This window comes from Pinus tabuliformis, chromosome 3_2, assembly GCF_031772625.1.
Source record: "Pinus tabuliformis cultivar Carrire ecotype Pingquan chromosome 3_2, CPIR1, whole genome shotgun sequence".
NCBI classification, from domain to species: Eukaryota; Viridiplantae; Streptophyta; class Pinopsida; order Pinales; family Pinaceae; genus Pinus; species Pinus tabuliformis.
In genome coordinates this window covers 336,548,046-336,575,077 of record NC_142302.1, presented here as the reverse complement: position 1 = coordinate 336,575,077, position 27,032 = coordinate 336,548,046, and the positions used below count along the sequence as shown (strand labels likewise).

The 27,032-nt window shown below is 41.4% G+C and overlaps 1 protein-coding gene and 1 pseudogene across 1 annotated transcript in view; one reads left to right on the top strand and one right to left on the bottom strand.

Moving 5' to 3' along the window:
• The window catches only part of LOC149180863 (extradiol ring-cleavage dioxygenase-like), an 86,607-nt gene that overhangs the window by 21,494 nt on the left and 38,081 nt on the right, over nucleotides 1–27,032 (bottom strand). Inside the window, exon 2 of the mRNA XM_089416340.1 lies at nucleotides 9,170–9,540. Within this exon, the coding sequence (XP_089272466.1) occupies nucleotides 9,170–9,540 (371 nt within the window). The remainder of the gene's footprint in view (nucleotides 1–9,169; nucleotides 9,541–27,032) is intronic.
• Nucleotides 1,326–5,469, top strand: LOC149180864 (peroxisomal fatty acid beta-oxidation multifunctional protein MFP2 pseudogene; annotated as a pseudogene).

Sequence of the window (27,032 nt, the reverse complement as noted above, 5' to 3'; positions counted from 1 at the left end):
GTGAAAAATCAGCAGCTGTAATTTTTCCTTTTGTTGTCCCAAACTGTTCTTCAGCACTCAAGCTCCGATACCATGTAGAAATTTCTCATTTCCCACCCCGGTTTTTAGTTTCTCCTTATTTCTCCCATATATTTAAATGCCCTTTCCCATAACCATACATTTAACAAGCTGGAAAAAATAAATTTGTTGAAAACACAAATTCTGGAAATTTTACAGAACGCTGGAAATTGCAGAAATAAAAATCAGCAGTAATAAACAGCCATTAATACACATTTAAACACTGAGATTTTTGGTCAATGTGACCCTGGAAAAACCCCCTACAACTCTCGGGGAAAACCAATTTGAAAGCTCTTCTTTATTTTTGGAAAATGCCTTTTTACAGTAAGAGAAATATTCAGCAAAAATCAGCAAGCAAACTTTTACAACTTATCTCAGCCTTGCTGAAACTCTGCCTTGCTGAAACTCTGCCTTGCTGAAACTCCGCCCTGCTGAAACTCCGCTATACAGACTTGCTGAAACTCCGCCCTGCTGAAACTCCGCTGCGCTGAAACTCCGCTCTGCTGAAACTCCGCTGCTGAAACTCCGCTCTGCTGAAACTCCGCTGCTGAAACTCCGCAGCTCACTGTCTAGAAATCTCCCTTGCTCTCTTGCTCTCCTTCTCTCAATCTGCTCATGAAAGAATGAATGACCTTTTCCTCTGTTTCCTCCTTTAATCCAACCCCAAGTGACTTTTGGGTGATCCCTAAATCCAATGGCTGAAATAAATTGAGATCTAAGGCTGAGATTAAATGCTCATTTAAATCTCACTTTTTATTTTTTAATTCACCCCACTTTAATAAAGACCCACTTAGTCATTTATTTCCAAAGTCACTTTTCCTTTCTAATTTTTCATTGACTTTTTAAAAGTCACTTTAAAATTAGACTTAGTAACTTTATCACTTAAAGTCACTTTTAAATTAGATTTAACTTTATAAAATTATAAAGTCACTTTAGGAGAAAAATTAAATTCTTTTGGACACTTTTCCCTAGGCCAAAGATCAAAGCCTAAGGGAACCACCTGTCCTCCGGTACCAAATTTCAACAGTTGCAACATCCAAGTAAAATGAAGAGGGTCAATCCCTTGAAATTGATGATAAGAACACACAACAGAAGGCAGATATAAGGAAATGGAACAACTTTTGGACTAGTTGCAAGAGAGGCAAATCAAATGATACGAATGATAAGCACAAGACTGAAAATCAAGTACAAAAGAAACTGAAGCAAAGGCAAAAGCATGGACATGGTTGTATCCCCCTAAAAAGGAGGAGAATCCTAAAGAAGACACCATGGCTCGTGGTAACAGTGCTAAAGGTAAAAGAAGTCGGCTTCTCAAGGAAGGGAATACCCATTCTGATGGTAGCATTCTTCAAATTTCAGATATGCATGGTAAAGATAGTAGTGACAGCAAGGACTTTCTGGACACCTCTTGCAATGAGTTGTCATTACACAGCGCAATCTCAGTGGTAGCAAGCACAAAAACATTAATTTGGGATACTAACAACTCTACAACAAGATCCACTATGAAGATATCAAAGGATGTAGTACCATGTTGCCAACTGGACCACAGCAGTGGACAAGAAGCATTTATTTTAGGGCTTTCAAATTTAGATGACAAGAAGAGTCCTAATTCTCTTAAAATGAATACAGAAGCCAAATGGAATGGGATCGGACATCCCACTAATGAGTGCAGCAACTGTGCACTATCTCAGAAAAATGGAGACATGTTGATGTATTCCACAAATACATTTCAATCACAGAAAAGTCATCAGGCTAAGCCAGAGTGCACTCCAGCACCATTAGAAAGCCAACTTGCATCGAGTACAGGTTCAGTCGCTGATCATGTTGTTTCTGCTCATGTCTCAGAAGTTACTAGTTCTCTGAATAAAGTTGGAATGACTTTGAATACATTAGCGGATAATATTTCCATCAGCCCTTCCTCTCATCAGAGAGTTCCATCTGAGCCTACAACAAAATCTAAAGTTGATGTCTTGCAAGGCTTGAAAGAGAAATATGATGAAGCTTTGCAAAGACATGATATGAAAGCAATAGTTATTACAAGTTATAGTGGAAAATTCTGTGGGGGTTTTGATATAGGAAACTTAGGGGGATTACAAGGTGGGGTTGTACGAAATGGAGGAGAACATTTTGAACTGACAGATGTTTCAGTCATAATCATAACTGAATTGTTTGAAGATGCAAAGAAACTGTCAGTTGTTGCTATTGATGGTCTTGCGCTTGATGGTGGACTTGAGATTGCAATGGATTTCCATGGATGTAGAGTTGCACCACAGGCTCAACTTGGGTTTCCTGAACTCCAACTTGGAGTTATCCCTGGTTTTGGTGGTACACAGCGGCTTCCACGCCTAGTGGGCCTTTCAAAGGCACTTGAAATGATACTTTTATCGAAACCGATCAAATCTGAAGAGGTGAGTGAGTTGGGGCTTGTGGATGTTGTAGTTCCACCTGTGGAATTGCTAAACACAGCTCGTCATTGAGCATTTGACACTAAGTTTCGAAGGTCTTGGATAAGAAGTCTTTAAAGTTTACCGCATTGACAAGTTAGAACCTTTGGGAGAGGCACGTGAAATCCTAAAATTTGCACGAATTGAAGCACAAAAGAGGGCAGCTAATCTCAAACATCCACTTATTTGTCTTGAGGTCATTGAGGAGGGAATTGTATTTGGAACAATGCCCGACTTGCTAACGGAACGTTCAACATTAAAGGTTCCTATAGTCAGAGATGTAGGCTTAAAGCCAAGAAGAGTCAGAAAGGTAGTTGTTCTTGATGGGGATTTGATGGGTTCTGGCATAACCACAGCCCTAATTGTAAGTGGCTATCCTGTGATCCTTAAAAGGATAAATGATAAATTCCTTAAGTTTGGTCTTGAACAAATTAAAGCAAATTTGCATAGCTGTGTGAATAAAGGAAAAATGAGTCAAGAAAAGTTTGAGAAAGTATTCTCCCTAGCACAGGGTGCAGTTGACTATGAAAACTTTAGGAATGTGGATATGGTAATCGAAGATGTCATTGAAAATGTAGCCCTAAAACAACAAATATTTAGTGAACTCAAGAAACACTGTCCATCCCATTGTGTTCTAGCAATGAGTATTTCTACAATAGACTTAAACCTGATTGGCCAAGAAACCAATTCGCGGGATTGGATTGTTGGTGCACATTTTTTCAGTCTTGCACGTATAATGCCTCTCCTGGAAATAGCGCGCACTGAAAAAACATTCCCCAAAGATATAGTTGATTTCATGGATGTTGGAAAAGAGATTAAGAAGACACCTATAGTGGTTGGGAACTGCACTGGATTTGCAGTTAATCACATGTTTTCTCCATACACTCAATCATCTCTACTCTTGACAGACCTTGGATTAGATGTATATCGAATTGATAAACGATTACCATCTTTGGAATGCCTATGGGTCCATTTAGATCAGTGTTGTGAAAATCGCGATTAAATCGCGATTTTTTCAGCTTGCCGATCAAATCGCGATTTTTATACGAAAAAATCGCCTACTTTTTTTTTTGCCGATTTTTACTGGAGAAATCGCGCTTTTTTCCAAAAATCGCGATTTTTTCCAAAAAATCGCGATTTTTACTGAAAAAATCGTGCGGGGTCGGGGCAGCACGATTTTATAAACTTTTTTTTGGTTTTTCAGTTGCTCATTTGGACAGTGGCGCGCGTGGAGGGATCAAGTCTGGGCCCTAGTATGGATATGCTATTCATGGTAATGTTAAATTCTTAAATTCTCAAAGTAAAAGTGACATTCTCCTTAATCTTCATTTTCATCCTTTTACTTAAATTACATTACCATGAAATGACTCAGGATGTTTGAGAGTGGTTCCAGCCTCATTGGATTTCATATGGAAAGAGTAGAATTTTAGATTTCATTTAAAATCCAGCAGACTTATCAGTTTTTCAGGATTTCAGGATTGGGAGATTGTAATGTTTCCAGGTGACACCACCTGCCCAGGCTACCCCTGCCACCAGTAGAGGACGTGGTCTACCTCCTATAGCTCCTACTTCTAGTTCTTCAGCTTTTAGAGCACATCAGACTCCACTGCCTTCTCCACCAGCACAAGCACCAGCGTCTACATCTAGAGGGAAAGGGAAAGTTGTGGCATTTTCTCGCAAGAGGGGCAGAGAAAATCAATAGGATTAGACTTTCATTTTATTGTATATGACATTATGACATGATGAGATACATTATCATATTTTTTGTTGATATTTTGAGGCTGATTTGGGACTCAGGAGTCGGGACTTACTATTCAGGACATGATTCAATGTTATGTGTGATTTTAGTGCTAGAAATGATATTAAACATCTTATATATTAGTTTTTTTATCATATTTATGTGTCAATGTATTTATTTTATGTTGTAGATGGTTTAGATATTAAAAAAAATGAAAAAAAAAAAAATGAATATTTTTGTACCAAACGATTTTTTCCCGATTTTTTCCGATTTTTTCCCGATCTTTCCGATTTTTTCCAATTCGTTCCCGGCGCCGATTTAATCCCGATCGCGCTTTTCACAACACTGATTTAGATTAGCTGATCTTGTTGGGTTTGAGGTTGGAGTATCAACAGGCATGCAGTATCTAGAACATTTTCTAGAACGTGTTTACAAGTCACTTTTGATACCAATTATGCTTGAAGAAAAGCGAGCTGGTAAGAAAACACGTAAAAGTTTCTATTTGTATGATGATAGATGGAAGGCGCATACAAACCCTGAAATCAAGTAATATATTAAGAAATCGAGGAGCATGGTTGGTTTGATTGCTGATAGACGGATATAGATATAGTTGAGATGGTATTCTTTCCAGTTGTCAATGAAGCTTGCCAGGTTCTAGGTGAGGGAATCACGGTTCAAGTTTTAGACCTTGATATTGCCTTTGTAATGGGCATAGGATTCCCACCCTACAGGGGCGGTGTTATGTTCTGGGCAGATTCTCTTGGACCAAATTACATTTATTCCAAATTGAAGATTGGGGCTGCATATGATAATGATGATGATGGAATTTACTTTGTCAAAAATCAATCAAAGGTCAGAATGAATCTTCGGTGCAGTATTTTAATGGGGAATACTATGAAGAAGTTGATGGGAATAAATTTGGAAAGTGAACATGACGCTCAAAAACTGACCAGTGTACATTTCATGAGCAAGAATCTTTGGAATTTCCTCTCTAAAAGCAAGCCTCAAATGTTATACTACAATCCCAAAATGATTGGTGTTGACCTGTGTCAAAGGGAAATTATACTGCAGATCCCTTTCTATCCTCCTCTGCAGCATTTTTATGCACATCGACCTGATCTGATTTCAAATATCAAGGAAGGAGAACAACGTGGGCAGCAGCAAAGCTTGCCATTGCTTGAGGACAAGCAATGCCGGGAATGGGGGACTGTAATGTTCCTGGTAAATTAATCACTCTAACGATAAAGTAGCCTATCAATCCCTGTAGGCTATAGTCCGTGATAAAGGGGAAAACCCCAAAATTCCCACTATGGGGCGAGTTTTCGGGCATCTGGGCGAAGAAACCCAAAGTTGGGGCTTGGATTAAAGTCTACTCAATCAATTAGGAAGAAGAGACCCTTCTAGGAAATCTATACATATGGGAAGATTGAATCCATTTAAAATCATCATTGAATTGGATCATTTATCTCTACTTGTTTTTGAGCCTGAGGCTTCGAGGGTTTTAAGACCCCTTGACTTCTTGACAATTTCAGTGGTGAAAGATTCCACCCTAGTTGTCACCTACCTTTCTTCTTTCTCTCTGTTTTGGGCGTAGGAATCCTATTGGGGCAGCAGAACTCTACTCAGATTTTTTTGGTATTGGCATAAGGGTTCTCCTATTATTCTGTTTTGGCACAGGGTATCTTAAGGAGAAGGCGAAGTTCTATTTGGGCACAGAAACGCTTGCGAAGAGAATAGTGAGGTCTTGTTCTTGTTTGATCTTTGCACAGGGATTCATCCGAATGACAGCAAGACCCTAAATATGGTTCCTGGTCCCATTCTGGAGTTAGCTTGGTAAAAGGAAAGTTTAAAGCTACATCGGACCAACCTCCTGAAGAAAACGACCTTGTGTAGTGCAGGAAGGCTAGTGGGCTTGCAGCTAACCCTAGCCAGAGGGTCTTCTAAAGCATTCTGGACAGACCAAACTCAATCCTTTGAAGTCGATTGCCTTAGTTGACCAACGAAGAAGGAAAGGAGACCCAGTGACTTGATATTTACCTTGTTGGACAAGCATAAGGAGAAACCAGAACGTGGGAAGTGGTGATCTGTGGCTAGAAAGGGAGCCTCTCCAAGGTCAAAAAATTTGAGGTCTGAACAGGTCAACGAAGGTCCTGCGATAGAACAGGGAGCAATTAAACAGTGATTGTGTGGTCTAGCAATAGTAAGGAATCATAGGAACAGTGATTGTGAACCAAATTCATTTCCAGTTTGTGAGCCCTAGATAAGGCATTTGAATAATTGTATGGATTCGTAGCTAATCAATGTGGAAGTTGTAGTTTGAAACTGTTGGTTTGAATACTGTTGAAAAATACATTTGTGTCAGGAAAATATATTGTATGCTTATTTTACCCAAAAGGGGATTGAACTGATGGCACTTTACTCTCTGTATCATTGGAAAAGTCAATACAGATCGACAATTGCATCAAATTTAACTGTGAAACTAGGAAAAAGGGTTGTGGTTATAGGAAAACCCTAGGGCATAATGACTCTATTTCATTACAGTTGCCCAGAACCAGTAGAAAATGTATGCGGACAAGCATAGAGTAGAGTGTAGCTTTGAGGTAGGAGATTTATATTTCCTAACATTGCAACCATATAGACAGTCTTCTCTCAAGAAAAGTGGTGCAAAGAAACTAAAATCAAGATTTTATGGGCCTTACAAAATAATCAAATGAATAGGTGAAGCAGCTTATGAGCTAGAGTTGCCATAGGGGAGCAAAATCCACAATGACTTCCATGTATAATGCCTCAAGAAGACAGTAGGACAACAGGTTACTACTTCAGCTGAGCTACCCCCTTTGGACGAAGATGGGTAGTTAGTATTGATTCCAGAAGCTATCATGGCTATCCGAGAGAGGAGATTGAGGGGCAAGATGCTTTCATGATACCTTAATAGGTGGAAGGATTTGCCTAAGGGCGATGCCATGTGGGAAGGGGAACAGATCTTGCAGCACCGGAATCTGCAATTGCTTGACGACAAGCAATGTCAGGAACGGGGTACTGTAATGTCCTCTTCGAATTGGTTACCAAAGAAAGGACAGAGTAGCCTATTTAACCCCATAGACTATAGTCATTTCAAAGGGGGGATTATTATTTAATTTTACTTAGGTAACATTAGATAATAAAAATTAAATTGGAGCAAATGAAGGGAAACTTGCAAGTCACTCAAATTTGAATTTAGACGAAAAAGCCCCAAAGAGAAACTGTAAAAGGAAGGGAGGAGAGTCATTACAATCATCATGAATTGTTATTCTTTTATATTTTGGGCTGAGGCTCTTGGAGGGTTTTATACCCCTTTTTTCTGATTAGTTTCGGTGGTGAAAGATTCCACCCCTTTCTTTGCTACAGGACCGAATTTTGGCTGGAAATTATCTTTCTGTGGCAGCATAGAGCTGGAGACTATTTTCTGAGGCAGTGAAAGGTTGGAGACTATCACTCTAAGGCAGTGAAGGGCTGGTATCTGCCTTTCTGAGGCAGCAAAGGGATGAACACTATTTTTTGAGGCACCGAAGGGCAGGAGTCTACCTCCTTGAGGCAGTGAAGAGTTGAATCCACCTCACTGAGGCATTGCAAGGCCGGTATATATCCTCCTGAGGCAGTGAAGGGTTGAATCCACTTCGCTGAGGCAGTGCAAGGCTGGTATATATCCTCCTGAGGTAGCGAAAGGTTGAGGTCTGATTGTCTGAGGCAACGGAAGGCTGGATTCTAATAGCAGGCTGAGTTCAGGACAGCAAAGGGCCACCAGTAGGATTTAAAGGGGCATGGCTGGCAGGAAGCTAAGACAGCAAGAGATATTACAGGTGGAGTTCATGGTAGCTGATTAAACCAAGGTGGATCAGGGTCTATGCAGCACACAGGACTCTAGCAAATCATCAAATTTGTGTGCCTTCAATTAACCTAAAGGTTAGAACAATCTGTGTGCCCAACCGTTGAATAACAGTGGACAGGTTCAGTCTGTAAACTTAGAACTAAGTTTCTGTTGTTATCCCTATTGGGGAACTGTGGATTTTGAGCTATATAGCAAGATTGCTAGTGGCTGGTCAATTCGGTCCTAATTTACAATGGAATCATGGATGCTTGAGGAATCAACTGTTGTTTGAGTACTTTGCTATACTAATTATGCATTCAATAAAGATCATCACTGTTTAATAGACTAATCAGTGCTGCAACACTGTTATGAGATACAATTCTGTCATGTGTTTATTTGAAACCCTAACTCAGAATTGCACCCTAAGGGTAATCTCTCTAAGAGGGATATTACAAAATGCCTTATAGACTAGCAATGTCTCTATGATTTGATAGTGAACTCTTGTTGCACTTGGCATTTGTCATTTACTTACAGTTACTGTATGCAGTCTGAAGTCTCCAACCAGCAGCAATTAGGGCTTTCAAAGACTCGCAAGGTTAAAAAATGTTCAATGTTCACATTAGCATATTTGAAAGGGTAAGGTTTTCCAACGGTACAGTGGAATTGATATATCATATATGTGTCAACCATGTGACTGTAACCGGAGCAATTACAAATGGAAGAAAGAGTTTTTTTGGTGTCAGGCTTTGCAGGTTATAGTTCACCCTAAGCCTTGGCTTGGCCTTCCCGAGGAGCTTTTATTTTATGGTTTCTCCTCATTTTTTGCCATACCTAAGGAAGTTTTCCAGTACAAGGAAAGCATAAGGTACAATAGAAAAATAGATGTCAAGTAACAGATACACACACTTTTATATCTAGAAAATCAATAGCTCGAACTAGAAAGTTATCTCTGCCCCACAACAGAGCTTGCAACTGAGAAAATGACAGAAGGGTTTGTTCAAGATTCAATCAACAAAAAATAAATTAAGTTTTTAGCAACTAAGGGCATAAATGTGGAAAATGTATGAAATTATCTATACTTACCTGCCATTAATCAGAGCCTCCGTCAGCCAGTTGTCAAAGGCTTGAGCCCATGGGACAGGGGAAGAAGCATCAAAATTAAAAACTCTGAGATTGTGAGTGGCACTACCTGATCCAATAATCAGAACACCCTCTGATTTCAACGGTGCCAAGGCCCTACCCATTTTGTAGTGATACTCACCATTTTGATTTGACTGGATAGACAACTGACAAACTGGTATATCTGCTTTGGGGTACATTAGGGATAGGGGTACCCAGGCACCATGGTCTAGTCCTCTTCTTGTGTCCTCTCTTACCGTCTTGAAGCCTGATTTTATCAACAACTCCTGAACTCTTTTTGCCAAATCTGGAGCTCCAGGAGCATTATATTGAAGCTGACAAAAAAGAACGATACATGAAGAAAACACAAAACAGCTTTCCTCTTAACATTCCAAACACCGCATATAATGAGGGTAGCTTTGCAATCCTAACTTTTGGCAAAAGAAATCCGTGTATTCGTTAACAAAAATTGCATCACTCCATTCTTCCAGATTTAACTAAATTAAACAACCCAACAATAAAATCACTCTACACTATAGATATCAAGGTGTTAATTGATATGCATAGATGCATTTAAAGCAATCAGGCAAAATACAAGACATCAACATCAAATCCATCAACAAGAAAAGCACAGCTTCTATCTCTGCATTCCAAATATTGATCCAATTATATGTTCTCTTATCGTATAGGTTCCTAGAATATCTCCTTGGCTAACATATCAACAATATTTATAGAGTTTGGCTCCAGAGTCCACAACTATTTTCATTTAAGCAATGTCTCAAATATAACTTAACTTCATGGACTTTGTTCAGGGAAGTTAACCTCCTGAAACTTATTTCCTAGTTCTTTAGCTTGGAGATGTTGTCCAAGTATACAAGAGAGAATTTTCACTGTTCTTTCCCTCAGAATTTCCACATGGATTCCAAAACCAGTTTCCAGATTGCCAAAATAGAACCAGCTTAGATCCATTTTAACTCTGGAACTACCAAACGCCAAGAGGGATCAAATCTCTTTTCATTCTAAAAGAGGTTTGCATCTCAAGCGATTTGATCCCTCTCAGCGCTTGGTGGATCCGGAGTTAAGATGAATCTAGCTTGGTTAAGCCTGGTTTAATTATTAATTATAATTATTATTATTATTATTATTATTTTAATTTAATTTAATTTTTATTTTATATTGACTGAGTCAAAATACTAAACACTACATTACAATTTCTTTACCATTTATATTTTTTATTTATTTTAGTTTAATTTTGTTTTATTTTATTTTTATTTTATTTTGACCAAGTCAAAATGTCAAACAGGGCATTACAACATCTATACCATACTGAGTGAGGAGCGCCAATGATTTTATTTTTTTTATGGTTTTTGTTTTTGACAATGTAATATGTATTATGAAGTGTTCTCATGTCTTTTCTTTTTCCAAGAAGAAAAAACGCTTCCATTGATTGAATGAGAGTACATGTGCAAATATAGAGCCATGGAGCACATATACATTTAGATCAGAGGACTGCAAGCATCCTGTCCATATCCAAAAAGTCTAAACAAAAACATGATCCAGAAAAGACATAGCGAAACAAAAGAGTGTTGCAACCAGGGAAAGCAGAGTTCAAAAAGTAACAAAGAAACAGAGCCTTCAGATCAAAATCTGTCCAGATCGCAGCGAAGAAGCAGAGACAAATTCCTGGAAATGTAACGAAACCTGAGCCACACAGCATCCTTGCTTGGACAAATCATCTGCCTCACCATTCTGTTCACGGAAGATGTCTATCATGAATTGATGTTTACAGCGGTGGAAAAAGTCGTGATAAAATCAGCAAAACCGGATTTTTTGACCTGGCCGGATGTTATTGGCCGTTTTTTTGAAGATCGAAAATATTGATTTTATCGTAAAACTCGCGATAAAATTGGGAGTTGATGCAAAAAATCATGGAGACTGACCAGGCCGCCGATAAGTAAGGAAAAAGGCAAAATTTTCAATCTAACTTCTGTGATTCGTCCCTGTGGAAAGAGGAGGTGTTTGCCATTGCCCAAGAGAAGAAGCTTTACCAGTTTTGTGGCGTGGATTTGGAGATTTGTCCACTGCTCAATGTGAGAGACTCAGGGTGCCGATTTGTTACTGCCAGGTACGTATTTTAATTTCTCTCTCAGTCGTTGTAACACAAATGGATTTTTAAATCCCTCTATTAGTTTGTTTTTAGCTGCTTGATGCTTAGAAATTTGAATCAAAACATGTTTAGATTGAATCAAGATTCAAAACATTTACATTGTTTACATGTTTCAAAAATTCAAACCCTTGTTTAGTGAATCTGAGAGTGTTCATTGTTAACTTCAGTGAGTGAGAAGAGGCATTTAAAATTTAAAATTAACAATTACAATAATGTTTGCATCTTATGTGATGGGCAATTTTTTTTTTGTGCCCTAGGGGCAAATGCAAGTTCAAAGTTTCAAGCAAAATGCTGAGGCATTTGGACGCTATGTGGGAATATGGCGAACCCGATCCTTTACCTGAGAGGGGAGGGGTCAATAGACAATATTTGACTTGCAAGTTGTGCAGCAAGCATATGTCAGAGGGGTGTCAACAGATTAAAATTCCATCTGGTGCAAATTTCGGGGCAAAATATAGAACTTTGCTCAGATGTAACTCCAGAAATCATCCAGCAGGCCCTTAAATTATTGCATGATAAAGATGATGCCAAAGACAACAAGGCAGCAGTAAAATGTCAACTTGTAGGGGCCTTAGGAGTAGGCGGAAGTAAGAGTGGTTCTTCAGCATCACATTCCACACCCACATGCCCCAACCCCTCAGCTTTCTCATCTTTTTTTCTTCCTAGAACCACACCTGGTGCACAACTTGGGATCAAATCGACACTTAAAAAAAAGGAAAAGGAGGAAGTTGACAAGTTGGTCAGTAAGTGTCTTTTGTGGAATGATGTTCCTTTCAAACAAGACTAACCCATTCTACCAACCTATGTTGGATGTTGATGTTGTTGTTGGCCCGAGGTACAAAGCCCCTATATTTGCGGAGTTGAGAGAGCCTCTTCTTCAAAACGAAAAGGTCAATTGCATTGCCAGATTGGAGGAGTTTAGGGCATCATGGGAACACACTGGATTCTGAATCATGTCAGATGGTTGGACTGACCAGAAGAATAGAAACCTTCTTAAATTCTTGGTTAGTTGTCCGAAGGGGACAATGTTTATGAAATTTGTTAATGCGTTTGCACAGATTAAAGATGCACGTTTATTATGTGAGTTGTTGGACACCTTCATTCAGGAAGTAGGTCCACAAAATGTTGTCCAAGTCATAATGGACAACGCTGCAAATTATGTTGTTGTTGGCAGGTTGCTTATGGAGAGGTATCCTAACTTGTTTTGGACACCTTGTGTTGCACATTATATTGACTTAATGCTGGAGGATATAGGGAAGATTCCTTTTGTGAGGGATATTGTTGAATCATCCAAGAGCATAACAAAATGTATATATAATCATGCATTTGTACTTAGCTTGATGAGAAGATTCACTAACAACAAAGAGTTGGTGCGTCCTGCCATTACACCATTTGCCACTAGTTTCATATCTCTTGTGTCTCTGTTGAATTATGTGTGGGATCTGAAGACCGTGTTTCTTTCACAAGATTGGCATGCTTTATTTATTAGCCGCAAGTTGGAGGGAGAGGGCATATGCAAACTAGTTTCATATGAAACAGAGCTTTTGGGCAAGAGTGGAGGAGGTGTGTGCCATTTAAGAACCTTTGGTAAGGGTTCTTCAGTTGGTTGATGGATACAAGCCCACAATGGGTTACTTGTATGAGGCCATGGATAGGGCCAAAGAAGCCATTCGTGCTTATTATGAACATAAGGGGGACAAGGGGTTTGAAAAACAACAACTGGTATGGAGAGTGATTGATGAGCGATGGAACAATACCCTCCATCGCCCCATTCATGCTACAGGTATCTACCTCAACCCTGCATTTTCTTACTCCTGTGGTTTCAGATTTGATGTCGAGGTGATGGATGGATTCCTCACTTGTGTTGAGAGGATGGTGGCATCTGAGCAAGAACGTGAAGAAATTTCTAAAGAAATGGAGATATATAGGATGGCAGGTGGCACATTTGGTTTTACCATGGCTATTAAGAATAGGACGACCAAAATGCTAGGTAAGCTTCAGTTTGTTTCAACTTTCAAATTTCATAATTCATTGTCTCTTCATAATTTGCTTCAAGTTTAGAATTTCAATGTTTTAACTTTTTTTTATGTTTCTCTTTTTTCTTTTAACTTGTAGATGCTTGGTGGACAAGCTATGGTGGCAGAGTACCCCATCTCCAAAAGCTTGTCATTTGAGTGCTTAGCCAAACATGCAGTTCCTCTGGTTGTGAGAGCAATTGGAGTGTATTTGAAAAAATACACAGCAAAAAGCACAACAGGTAAAAAAAATTGAATTAAATTTTTGAATTCATTATAAATTATAATTTAATATTTTTAATATTTAAATTTTCTAAGTACTAATTTACAATCTATGACCCTAATACAGGTTGGAGTCCCAACGCCTCAATGACACGGTCTACGTCTACTACAATCTTCGATTGTGGGTGAGACAACTTCATAAAACCCCTGACATGGAAGCCATCTCATTGGACCATATTAACGCCACTGTTGCATGGAGGGTTGAGACTGAGAGGCCTATCATGGAGTTGGTCCCAGATAGGTTAAAGGTGGATCCGAAGGAACTAGAGGCAGAAGAGAAACAATTGCAGGGGGGGAGAGGTAGTAGAGAAGGAGGCGCAGGGACAGGGGGTAGAGCAAGAGGAGGAGGTTACACCTTCTAGGATGGGCAACAACAAAGGACAAAGGCCACCTCCTATTTTTGCTTCTAGAGGACGACAGAATCCATTTGTAGCCCCAGGGGCAAGGTCTACGTCCTCTAGAGGAAAAGGCAAAGCCATTCCCTATTCCTGTAAAAGGGGCAAAGGATCTCAGTGGCTGATTACTTTATGACATGTAGATGACTCATGATGATGAATCATGATATACATTTATTATAATTTTTGTTGATATTTTGACTCTTGAGAGTTGAGACTGAGTCAGGACTCAGGATTCAAGACTTCATTCACTATTTTTATATGTGATGTAGCCCTAGACTTCTTATACATCCTATATATTAACTTTCTTTTCATATGTAGGTGGCAATGCATTTATCTAATGTTGTGGATACTTTAGATGCTAAAAAAAAATCAAAAGAATGAGTATTATTGTATTTTTTAAATTTTGTCGAGTTTTTGCCGATTTTTTCAAAAACCTTTCGACTTAAACGCCTTTTTCAATTTCCAAACCCTTGCCAATTTATTCCCAAGGTCGAATTTTCCACATTGGTTTATAGACCCATTACCACTACCAGTGGGTGACCCCTATAGAAGAAATTTTCTCCTAGAATTGTCTTCAGTCTACAGCCAGCAACCACCAGATAGCTCAATGTGCCAAAATCCTTAGCCACCTGAGCCAGCCACTATATGCCCTCACCCATCTGTTATGATTATATGTTTGAAGGTGAGCCTTCCAACCTCAAAGGTATGACTTTTCATCATGTAATTGGGTGTTTATGCTTGCTTTTCTTGGGCACATTTGGGCATGGATTAGTGGGGGGATTCAGTGGAAAGAATGGGCTCGGATTGTATTATTGTTCCCTTGTCCCAACCTGAGGGTTAATTTTGTATCCTAGTTCTGTGGGATCTCCTCTATTGGCTACTAACTTTAGAAGTGGCACTATATGGGAAACCCTGATTTTAGTTGCGTGGTCCTGCTTCTCGACACCATATATCTCACTCCCCTCCGCTCATTATAACCACTTTTCACACTCTTCCCATCCAGGTCCACATTTTTCCATTGGGTCCACAAGGTGTTAGCCTCCCCTTCCCTTTGTCCACACTGGGTCGAGCCTAGAACAATGCCCCAGAGATTGATGCAGCTAAAAAGAAAGTTAAAAGCATAATTTGGCCACTTACAACAGGAAATGTACCACAAAATGCAAAAAATGGTCAGGACATGAAAATATAGTACGTGGGCAAAAGCCAAACATGAACTCTACCCCTTATCACTATGGCCATCACCCTAGTTACCAGGGCATTTGAGCCCCCTTGCATCATTAAGGAGCCCATGATTGTCCAAACCCCTAGTGGGCGATGAATTGCCCAACCTTAAGGGGGTAATAACTGCTACATCATATGCATCATGATCTCATCCCCTGGGGCCCCAAATAGTAAAAGAAAGAAAAATCAATAAAAGACAAAAGGCATATGAAGAAGTGTGGAAAAACAAAGGTCGGGTAACTCATGTACCACGATTTCTCCCTCCAACATCCACATACCCAATGTGTGGGCTTCCTTCATCATAGCTACCCTTGTGCCATGGCATGTAGCTTAGAGGCTTCCCTTTGCCCCCACTTCATTCCATCATTATTTCACATGACCCCTGCCATTTGATGGGTGTACCATGGACTTGTCACTGCCTTAGAGGTTGAAACCAGCTAATAAGATCCTTTATTAACCTCTCTTGTCGAGCTTGGTAACACCTATACAATCTAAAGCCCATTTGGAAGGTCATGCCACTATGAAGTGTCCACTTTTTCCCATGATTAGCAAGCTTATTTACTGTTAAAATTGGTAACTAGGGCCAAACTCCATGTGGGTCATCTTATTAATGGAAGTTGATATTTTTCTTGGATCCCTCTCATCGAGAGGTGTAGGATTGATCTAAAGGTCATCCGATTCCGATAAGTATTCATGGAGATATGAATTTATTTGTGTTATGGGACAATTCGTCAAGGTCGGTCAACAACCAAATAAACCCCACTTGTGCTAAACGTTTTAGCATAAATAGAGGTGGCCTTCAAGTCATTTCAACACACTTGGGATCTCTTCCTCCCTACTTGTCTTTGGGTTTTAGGAGGAGGAGAGATCCTAAGGGATAACGCTGCCCTAATCCAGAAGGCAGAAGCCGGAACTGTCGGAAACTGCCAGAACTACCAAGAAACGTCAGAACTGCCGGGAATAGCCGGAACCGCCAAAACTGCCGGGAATAGCCTGAATTGCCGGAACTGCCGGGAATAGCCGAAACTGCCGGGAATAGCCGGAAATTGCCGGAATTGCCGGAACTGTCAGGAATTGTCGGAATTGCCGAAACTGCCAAAACTGCCAGGAAAAGTCGGAACTGCCAGGAAAAGCCGGAACTGCCGAAACTGTCAGGAATAGCCGGAATTGCCGGAACTGCTGAAACTGCCGGGAACTACCAGGAACTGTCGGAACTGTCGAGAATAGCCGGAACTGTCGGTAGTAGTTGGAACTGCCGGAATAGCCGAAAAGCTGACGCAGAGGGCAGAAGCTGGAACTGTCGAAACTATCGGGAAAAGCCGGAACTGCTGGAACTGCCAGGACTAGCCGGAATCACCGAAACTGCCAGAACAGCCAAAGCATTTGTCTCCGAAGGCCAACAGCATGCAAGGGACAACTAACTAACATTGGAACAGTTGTGTGGTACTTAGCAGCAAATACACCAAGCATGCAATGTTACAGCTAGCATGCAAGGGACAGCTAGCATGCAAAGGACAACAAGCAAGCTACGGACAACAAGCAAGCAAGATGCAACCAGCACATAGGTCAGTATGGCGACATGGTGTAGCAATGGCACATAATGCAGTACAATGATGGGTACAGTCATGATTAATGAAGCATGATGAGATGCAACATAGTCATGATGGGTGCAGCATGATGACGAAATGCAACACAACGACAGGTGAAGGAGTCACCTTGAAGAATCAGTGGAAGCAGCATGTCTTCAAATGATCTCATGTATCATCTTCTTAGAGATGATCTATGCTCTTATCTAGATAAGTCAAAGTGTTGACTTCTGTTGTAAACATACTATCTCTCTCTCTCTGCTGAACTATTGGAGAACATATAAGAAGAATTGATCAAGGGTTCCCCACATTGGGTTTTGTCCCTGGCTAGCGCCACATCTTGTGTCCTCTTGTCTTGGCTTGTCTTCTGCGATTTATTTTTATGTTCTATCTGCATTTATGTTTATGTTCTATCTATAGTTTACTTTAATGTTGATGTGATTGCTAATCTGGAAAAGATATTGAGCTAACTGTGAAAATTGAAATAAATTGCTCTAAGCATAGAACATACATAAAATTAACATGGTAACAGAGCTGAGGTGAAGACAATGCCCAAGAAAGAGTGAAAGAGCAATCACTGAAGACAGTTGGGAAAGGACAAAAGGATCAGTGGATTCCTCATCCCTCTTCAAATTCACCAAGGGTGAAGTCGAAGCAGAGAATATTATCAGAATGGCGCAGCAGAAGTTTCTGATGGCCTACCTAAAGATCACTTCAATGGGAAGTCCAGATCTAAGGGTGGACAGAAAGGCAAATGCCTTGGTTGTAATAAGTTCGGCCATTATGCGAAGGAGTGTCTGAATGGCAGAGACACATCTCTTGATGAAGATAACAATCATTCCAGGAGCATCTTCAATGATCAAAGGAATGACAGGTAATTCAAGTCATCAAGGATATAGCCGACTCTTCAAAGAAAGCAAGGAACCCCAGGTATGAAGAATCAAATGTTGTTTTTGATAAGATAAAGAAGTGTTATCTTGTATTGGCCCTCTCCTTCAGATTCTATGGGAATCTGGCTTATTGATTGTAGTGCTTCAAGGCACTTCATCGGATAGAAGGGTGCACTCTCTAATTTGGTAGAGATGGAAACAATCGTGGGATTATACTTGGAGCTGATACCACCTATCTTAGAAAGGGTGTAGGGAATGTTACCCCTCAATTGAATGCGGGTAACTCGATTCATTTACAAAATCTCTTTTATGTACCTGATTGCAAGAAGAACTTGGTGTCGATTTCAGCAATTGAAGTCAAAGGTTACGAGGTGGCACTCATCGATGGAAAGGTATGTGTTTGAAAATAGAATTTTCAAAGATGTTTTTGAGTTCAGGGTTGTATCAAGTTGCAGGAAGTCCATTGACATATAGCACCGGAGGTCTGTGAGTTAGATGGTGACAGGGATCCCTGAATTCAAAAAGAGCATGAAAGTACATGTTTGGGATGTACCGAAGGAAAATCTTACAAGGGGACCATTCCCCTCATGTAGCAAGTCCACAAGTTTTGAACAACCCAAGGGGTTTGAGATTGATGATCAGGAATCTCACATATGCAGGTGGAAGAAAGCCCTCTATGACTTGAAGCAAAACTCCCCGGGTGTAGTATGAGAGGATTGATAGCTGTCAGATGAAGCTGAGATTCACTAAGAGTGAAGCCGATCCAAACCATTGTTTGAAGGTTGTGGATGATAGACCTCTCATACCAGCACCTTATGAGGACGACCTATTTCTGACAGGTGCAGACACTCTCATTTGCAGAAGTAAGAGGGAGTTGGATTCCAGAAGTGGAATGATAAACTGCAAGCCCATGACTACCTCGAGGATCTTAACTTTCAGAAGTTATATGGTAGTGATGTCAGACTAGATTTGGGAAATGCCTCTGCGTTACATAAACTCATTCGCATTGATGTTCTTGGTGAACTTCTGTCTGGACATATGTTTTGCAGTTAGCATGGTGAGCTCAGATTTGGTTGAGCCTCACTGGATTGGTGCCAAGACTTTTCTGAGATATCTTCGGGGCACAATCTCTCATGGATTGAGATACACTGCCAGAAATATGAAACTGCATGATTATTCGAATGTTGACTAGGCAGGCAGTGTGGAGGATCACTAGAGCACTTCTCAATGCTGGTTCTCTTTGGATTCTACTTCGATATCATGGATGAGCAGGAAGCAGAAGTCGGTTGCTATAAGCACCGCCGAGACTGAATACATAGCTACGAGTATGATCTCATGTGAAGCTGCATGGTTGCGTGAGTTGTTTGTACACATGATGAATACCACTGTGATTCTCTATGACAACTAGAGGGGGGATTCGATTATTGAGGAATCCCGTATTTGGTGATTGCTCCAGCAGATAGACATCAGATACTGCCTTATCTGGGATATGGTAAGTCGATGAGTGAGGAGGCTTCATCGCATTGAGACTTATGTACAGGTTGCAGACATTTTGTCAAAGCCCCCAGGAAAAGTCAAATCTGACTTTCCCGAATGACTTGGAGTCGTTGAGAGACCTTCTTATAAGGGTCCTACATGTTGCATGCATTGAGCTCTGGAAGCTCTGGGTGGGGTTGGGGTACTTACTGGTAGTGTTGCACTAATCGGCAAAAAATCGTGATAAAATCGTTTTATCGCGATTTTTTTTTATTTTTTTTATGAGGAGGAGGAGGTGACACAACCTATCCAAGCTACCCCTGTCACCAGTAGAGGACGTGGTCTACCTCCTGTAGCTCCTAGTTCTTCAGCTTCTAGAGCACAACAAAGTCCACTACCAACTCCACTAACATCTACATCTAGAGGGGCAAAGGAAATCAGTAGTATTAGACTTTAGTTATTTGGTTCATTTCATTGTATATGACATTATGACTCATGATATGAGATACATTATTATATTTTTTGTTGATATTTTGAGGCTGAGTTGGGAGTCATGAGTCAGAACTTACTATTCAGGACATAATTCATTGTTATGTGTGATGTGGCACTAGAAATGATATTAAACATCTTGTATATTAGTTCTTTTATCATATTTATGTGTCAATGTATTTATTTTATGTTGTATATGCTTTAGATATTAAAAAAAAATTGAAAAAAAAAAGAATATTTTTGTATGTTACGATTTTTCCCCGATTTTTACTGATTTTTTCCCAATTTTTACGATTTTTTCCACGCACCAATAATATCCCGATAACGATTAGTGCAACATTGCTTACTGGAGCAACATACAACCACAGGGCGACTCACCCCCCCTGGTGGTGCGCTATGTACAAGATGACAAGTTCAAACTTCTCCTGTGATACCCCGTGGCAACTGTGGAACAGGATGATTAGTTCTCCTGTGGACCGGAATGATTAGTTCTCCCGTGGCAACTGTGGAACAGGATGATTAGTTCTCCTGTGGGCCAGGATGATTAGTTCTCCCATGACAACTGTGGAACAATATGATTAGTTCTCCTGTGGGCCAGGGTGATTAGTTCTCCCGTGGCAACAGTGGAACAGGATGATTAGTTCTCCTGTGGGCCGGGATTATTAGTTCTCCCGTGGCAACTATGGAACACAATGATTAGTTCTCCTGTGGGCTGGGATGATTAGTTCTCTCGTGGCAACTATGGAACAGGATGATTAGTTCTCCTGTGGGTCGGGATGATTAGTTCTCCTGTGGCGACTGTGGGGCAGGATGATTCGTTCTCCTGTGGACAGGATGATTCGTTCTCCTATCGAGGCATCCTACCCATGCAGTGTGGGACTCATGGGAAGTACCTCTCATCTGATCAATGAGCAGGGAAATGGGGTTAGGGACCATAGTAGTACTATCGATGGACGCATCGATGTATCTACCTAACTCCCTATGCTAGGATGACCTCCATTGATCTGGGATCAATGAAACTGATCTGGGATCAGTATGAGTGGTTTGAGACACTCTCTTGTGATATTGATCTTGGATCAATAAAACTGACTTCGGGCCAGTAAAAGTGATGTGACACACTCTCTTCAAATGATACTGACTTCGGGTTAGTAGAGAATGGTATGAGACATTCTCGATCAATTCTTCTTCATGGTTCAACAAAGCAAAGCAAAGCAGAGCAGAGCAAAGCAAAGCAGAGCTCAGCAGAACAGAGCAATGCAGGGCACTGATGGCAGAGATAGTACAGTCGAACATATGGATCAGCGGATGGAGTTCTCCCTAGTTGAGAGGGAGTGTTAAAATTGGCAACTAGGGCCAAACTCCATGTGGGTCATCTTATTAATGAAAGCTGATATTTTTCTTAGATCCCTCTCATCGAGAGGTGTAGGATTGATCTAAAGATCATCTGATTCCGATAAGTATTCATGGAGATATGATTTTATTTGTGTTATGGGAGAATTCGTCAAGGTCGGCCAGCAACCAAATAAACCCCACTTGTGCTAAACGTTTTAGCATAAATAGAGGTGGCCTTCAAGTCATTTCAACACATTTGGGATCTCTTCCTATCTACTTGTCTTTGGGTTTTAGTAGGAGGAGAGATCCTAAGGGATAACGCTGCCCTAATCCAGAGGGCAGAAGCCGGAACTGCCAGGAATAGTCGGAACTGTCGGGAAAAGCCGGCACTGTCGGCAATAGCCGGAATTGCCGAAATTGCCGGGAATAGCCGAAATTGAGGGAATTGTCGGAACTGCCAAGAATAGCTGGAATTGTCGGAATTGTCAAGACTGCCGGGAATAGCCGGAATTGCCGAAACTGTCGGGAAAAGCCGGAAAAGCCAGAACTGTCGGAACTGCAAGGAATAGCTGGAATTGTCGGAACTGTCAGAACTGTCGGGAATAGCCGGAACTACAGGAAATAGCTGGAACTGCAAGAACAGTCAGGAAAGCTGACACAGAGGGCAGAAGCCGGAACTGCCGGGAAAAGCCGGAACTGCCAGAATTGCCGACAATAGCCGGAATTGCCGAAATTGCAAGAACAGCCAGAGCATCTGTCTCCAAAGGACAGCAGCATGCAAGGGACAACTAACTAACATTGGGACAGTTGTATGGTACTTAGCAACGAATACACCAAGCATGTAATGTTACAGCTAGCATGCAAGGGACAGCTAGCATGCAACAACAAGCATGCAAAGGACAACAAGCATGCTAGGGACAACAAGCAAGCAAGATGCAGCCAGCACATAGGTCAGTATGGAAACATGGTGCAGCAATGGCACATAATGCAGTGCAGTGATGGGTACAGTCATGATTAATGAAGCATGATGAGATGCAGCATAGTGATGATGGGTGCATCATGGTGCAGCACAATGAGGTGCATCATGATGACGAAATGCAGCACAACGATAGGTGAAAGAGTCACCTTGGAGAATCAGTTGAAGCAGCATGTCTTCAATTGATCTCATGTATCATCTTCTTAGAGATGATCTATGCTCTTATCTTGATAATTCAAAGTGTTGACTTCTGTTGTAAACGTAGTATCTCTCTCTCTGCTGAACTATTGAAGAACATATAAGAAGAAATGATCAAGGGTTTCCCCACATTGGGGTTTGTCCCTGGCTAGCGCCACATCTTGTGTCCTCTTGTCTTGGCTTGTCTTCTGCGATTTATGTTTATGTTCTATCTGCAGTTTACTTTAATGTTGATGTGATTGCTAATCTGGAAAAGATATTGAGCTAACTATGAAAATTGAAATAAATTGCTCTAAGCATAGAACATACCTAAAATTAACATTTACTCAATTACACTAATGGATTGTTGTACTGGAAGGTGAGGAGACTCATTGGATCTTATACAAGATTGCAAGTGGGTCTCCATTTTGGACTTGGTCTCCCTATACAGGGTCTAAGCCCTCAATGGGGTCATAATGGCATTTGTAGGGTGAGCGTTGAGAGCCATGGGCTGCCACCATAGCAGAGCATTGATTGTCACGCCATGGCTTGCTTTTGCGTCACACATTGCTTGTTTGTGCCTCAGTCATACAAAGACGATGATGCACTTGGACCACGTTGCCTAGCCGGCCACACATGTGCATCTGACACTTGGCAATTGATTCAAGGCCCAAATGGGTTTTGTCTCATTTGGAGAGACATGGGAGGGCATGTATCATCTTCTAGCCCCCATTGATGGAGCATCAACTTGTTATTGAGCCACTAGAGACCCATCAGACCACTGTTTGTGCCTCATAGCCACTTGGGAGCACCACATGATGTTTTGCTTGGAAATCAAGGGGCCACCCCCTTGATCATCATTCATGGAGCCCTCTTCTTTATCATGGCACTATAAGGACACATTCAGGCCTTCCAACTGTTGATTTTTGGTAGCATCGGATGTGCTCTAAGTCTCAAATTTTGCAAGAAGGCTTGGGCACATGTATTCCATAGAACCCAGAAAGCGTTTTGGGAAATTCCACCTAGAGACAGTTACATTAAAATAATTAATTATTTTTAATGGGTCCCTAAGTTTAAACTTAGTAAATTAAAATAATTAATGGGTATTAATCTAAACTGTGGGTGTAACTTCTAAAAGAAGACGAGGATCAGGCAGAAATGATCTTAGCCATTGATTAGCTTCTAATCTGGGTTGTTGAATGTCAATGAGAAGATTGTTTAAGGAGGCTTGAGGGTCATTTGGAAGAAATGTCAAGAGTTGACCAGTCAGATCGAATTGCTAAGCTAGAGAGCAACACAGTGATTTTGTGGTGATCACGCAAATAGGAACAAAGATAGTTTTGGCTTGAGAATCTTCTTCGGAGCCAAGAATACGTCGCAGAGAGGCAGAGAAAGACGCAAAGGAGGCAGTGCAGTGCCCAGTGAGAGTGACGCAGAGCCAAGAAGGGCTCACACAAAGCAGCGCAGTGCCTTCCAAGCAGAAGTTTGAGATTTTGCTGGGGGTTTGACGTTCTGAGCCGGGAGGGTTGAAGTTGAAGCTCCTGAGAGAATATTGATCCAGCAGAGAGGTGACGCAGTGCCTCAAAGGCAGTGACGTAGGCCCACGCAATGACTATGTAGGGGCAGTGCAGAGGTAGCCGGGGACTTGTTGATTCAACTGTCGAAACAGCCGGGACTTGCAGTGTAGAGTGAGGTAATCTCACTAACTTCTTCCATCGAGTGATTCTCTATACTAGATAGCCAACAAGGCATCCAGAGTTTGTATTCATAAATAGATTCTGCTTAATAATAAAAACCCTTAGAATTGTTGCACCAGTTTTCCCACGCTGGGTTTTTCCGAGGACATTTGTCCAAAAACAACAATGTCATGTGTGATGTTTTTCTCATTTACTCAGTTTTCTTCTTTCAGCATACTATTTTGTGAATGTTGCAGTTGTATTTACTTTGATATTTACCGTCGAACAGTAAATAACTTGTATGGATTAAAAAGTAGGAGAAGTCACATCAGTTTGATGCAGTAGGGATTCCAGTTTAAGAATTTTCACATGGTATCAGAGCTGCAAGTAAAACAAGAAGAGCAGTGCCAGAGAACCCAGCACTGAGCAAAGAAGGAGGTCGAATAGCTGCAGGAGGCAGCAGTTCGAATCCCTAGAGGGATTGCACAGTCCAAGCCAGGAGGGTTGAATTTTCGAGGAAAGTCTCTCTCTGAGTGAGTCGATAGAGAGGAAGGGCTTCCAGACCGAAATTTTGTCGTGCTAGAGGGAGCAGCACAAAGCCTCAACGTTGAGGAAAGAGCTGGTGGGACGCAGTTTTCTGCAAGTAGTTTGTTGGGCAGAAAATCATCAGAAGAGAGAGAAGAAGCACAGTGAGGGAATTTTTTCCTCAGTAGACTTCCCGCCAAGAAGTTTATTTTCTTATTGGCTGAGCAGCAGCAGTAAGAAACAGAGAGGAGTAGTTCGACATTTTCGTGGCAGAGATGGCAGCCAGTGGACTGAGAGATTAAGACAGGTTGGATGGGGCATCCAACTATGTGATCTGGAAGGCAAGGATGTTGTGCCTTCTAGATGAGCATTTTCTCAAGGCCTATGTCGACAGCGTGGTGGTTGAGCCTGCAGATCCAGATCCACTAAAGAAGTACAGGGGAGAAATGGCGAAGGCCAAGAGGATGATCCTTGATGGAGTAAAGGATCACGTGGTATGTCACATCGCTAGCAGAGGGATTGCTAAGGAGATGTGGGATGCCTTGGCAATGTTGTATCAAGGATCTTCCGAGCAGTGGAAGATGTACTTAGAGCAAAAATTGAGATCTTCACAGATGCAGAAGGGGGAGTGCATTGATCTGTTCCTCACGAAGCTTCAGGAGACCCGAGACGAGTTAGCAATTGTGGGGTGTACACCTCAAAGTTTTGAGATGGTGAGATTGGCCCTAAACTCAAACTCAGAAGAGTGGCAAGTCTTTGTCCAGAGCATCCTAGGCAGGGCAGCTTTGCCAGACTGGGATAGTATGTGGGCAGCTCTCAAGCAGGAAGAGCTGAGGAGAGATCTAGTCAAGTGTAAGCTTGATGGAAGCAGCAGCAATGGGTCGAAGCCCAAGGAGGAGGAAGAGAATGCAACCCTTGCATCCAAGGGGCAGCAGGAGCAGCAGAGGCGGAAGAAGGATGTCTCGAAGATCAAATGCTTCAGGTGTGGTGAAATGGGTCACTACGCAACACAATGTCCTCTCAGGAAGAAGGACAAAGATGAGAAGCACAATCTAAAGGTTGCACCCGTGAAGATCACGGAGGAGTTTGCCATGACAGCCGAGATACCTCCAGGAGGGAGGTGGGTTGATTTAGAGTTGTAGTTTGAAAGAGCTACATATGGATAGGATCCTTGAGGAGCCCACCTCTCGGATCAATTCCTTGCTACAGGAGCCCAGATTAGAAGTAACGGGATGGACCAGTGTCAATTGGGGCAGAGGAGTGTTGGAGCAACAGATACAGTGGCTAGAACACCAAGTCTGAGCAGCGTAGTGCAGAGTTGCAGCAGTGGAGGGAGGCACAGTGCAATAGCAGCAGCAATGCAAGGAGGCACAGTGCAGTAGCAACAACAGCGCAGCATATTTAGCATCGAGACGCATCTATGTTGAAAACTTTTTCAAATTTTGGGATGTTTTTCAGTTGCAGTACATATGAAGTGTTAGCAGTGGCAGTGCTAGCAGCGGCACAGATGCAGCACTTGAGAGGGGGTTGTAGTACGGATGCAGTGTTGACAGTGGCAGTGTTAGCAGCAGTACAATTGCAACAGTAGTGTAGTAGTTGGTGGACAAAAAGTCAAACATCAGCAACACAAAGGACAATGTTATGAAGTCAGGGTGATGCTTCAGTGGGAGGCATTGCTAGAGCACATTCCTCGCTAAGAGGGAGTGTTGATTTCTGGTAGCATCGAATGTGCTCTAACTCTCAAATTTTGCAAGAAGGCTTGGGCACATGTATTCCAAAGAACCCAGAAAGTGTTTTGGGAAAGTCCACACAGAAATAGTTTTATTAAAATAATTAATTATTTATAATGGGTCCCTAAGTTTAAACTTAAGAAATTAAGATAATAATGGGTATTAATCTAAACTGTGGGTGTAACTTCTAGAAGAAGATGAGGATCAAGCAGAAATGATCTTATCCATTGATTAGCTTCTATTATGGGTCATTGAATGTCAACAAGAAGATTATTTAAGGAGACTTCAAGGTCATTTCGGAGACACACCGAGAGTTGATCAGTCAGATCGAATCGTTGAGCTAGAGAGCAGCGTAGTGATTTCGTGGTAATCACCCAGAGGGGCAGAGATAGATTTGGCTGGAGAATCTTCTCTAGAGCCAAGAATATGCAGCAAAGAGGTAGAGAAAGACGCAGAGGAAGCAGCACAGTGCCCAATGAGTGACACAGAGCCAGGAAGGGCTCATGCAAAGTAGCGTAATGCCTTCCAAGCATAAGTCTGAGATTTTGTTGGGGGTTTGACACTCTGAGCCGGGAGGGCTAAAGTCGAAGCTCCTGAGAGCAAATCGATCCAGCAAAGAGATGACACAGTGCCTCAAAGGCAGTGACGCAAGCCCAAGTGGTGACTACATAGGGGCAACGTAGAGGTAGCCGAGAACTCGTTGGTTCAAGTGTCGGATCAACCAGGACTTGCAGTGTAGAGTGAAGTAATCTCACTAATTTCTTTTGCCGAGTGATATTCTCTGTACTGGATAGCCAGCAACTTGCAAGGCATCCAAAGTTTGTATTCAGAAATAACTTCTGCTTAATAATAAAAACCCTCATATTTGCTGCACCAGTTTTCCCACA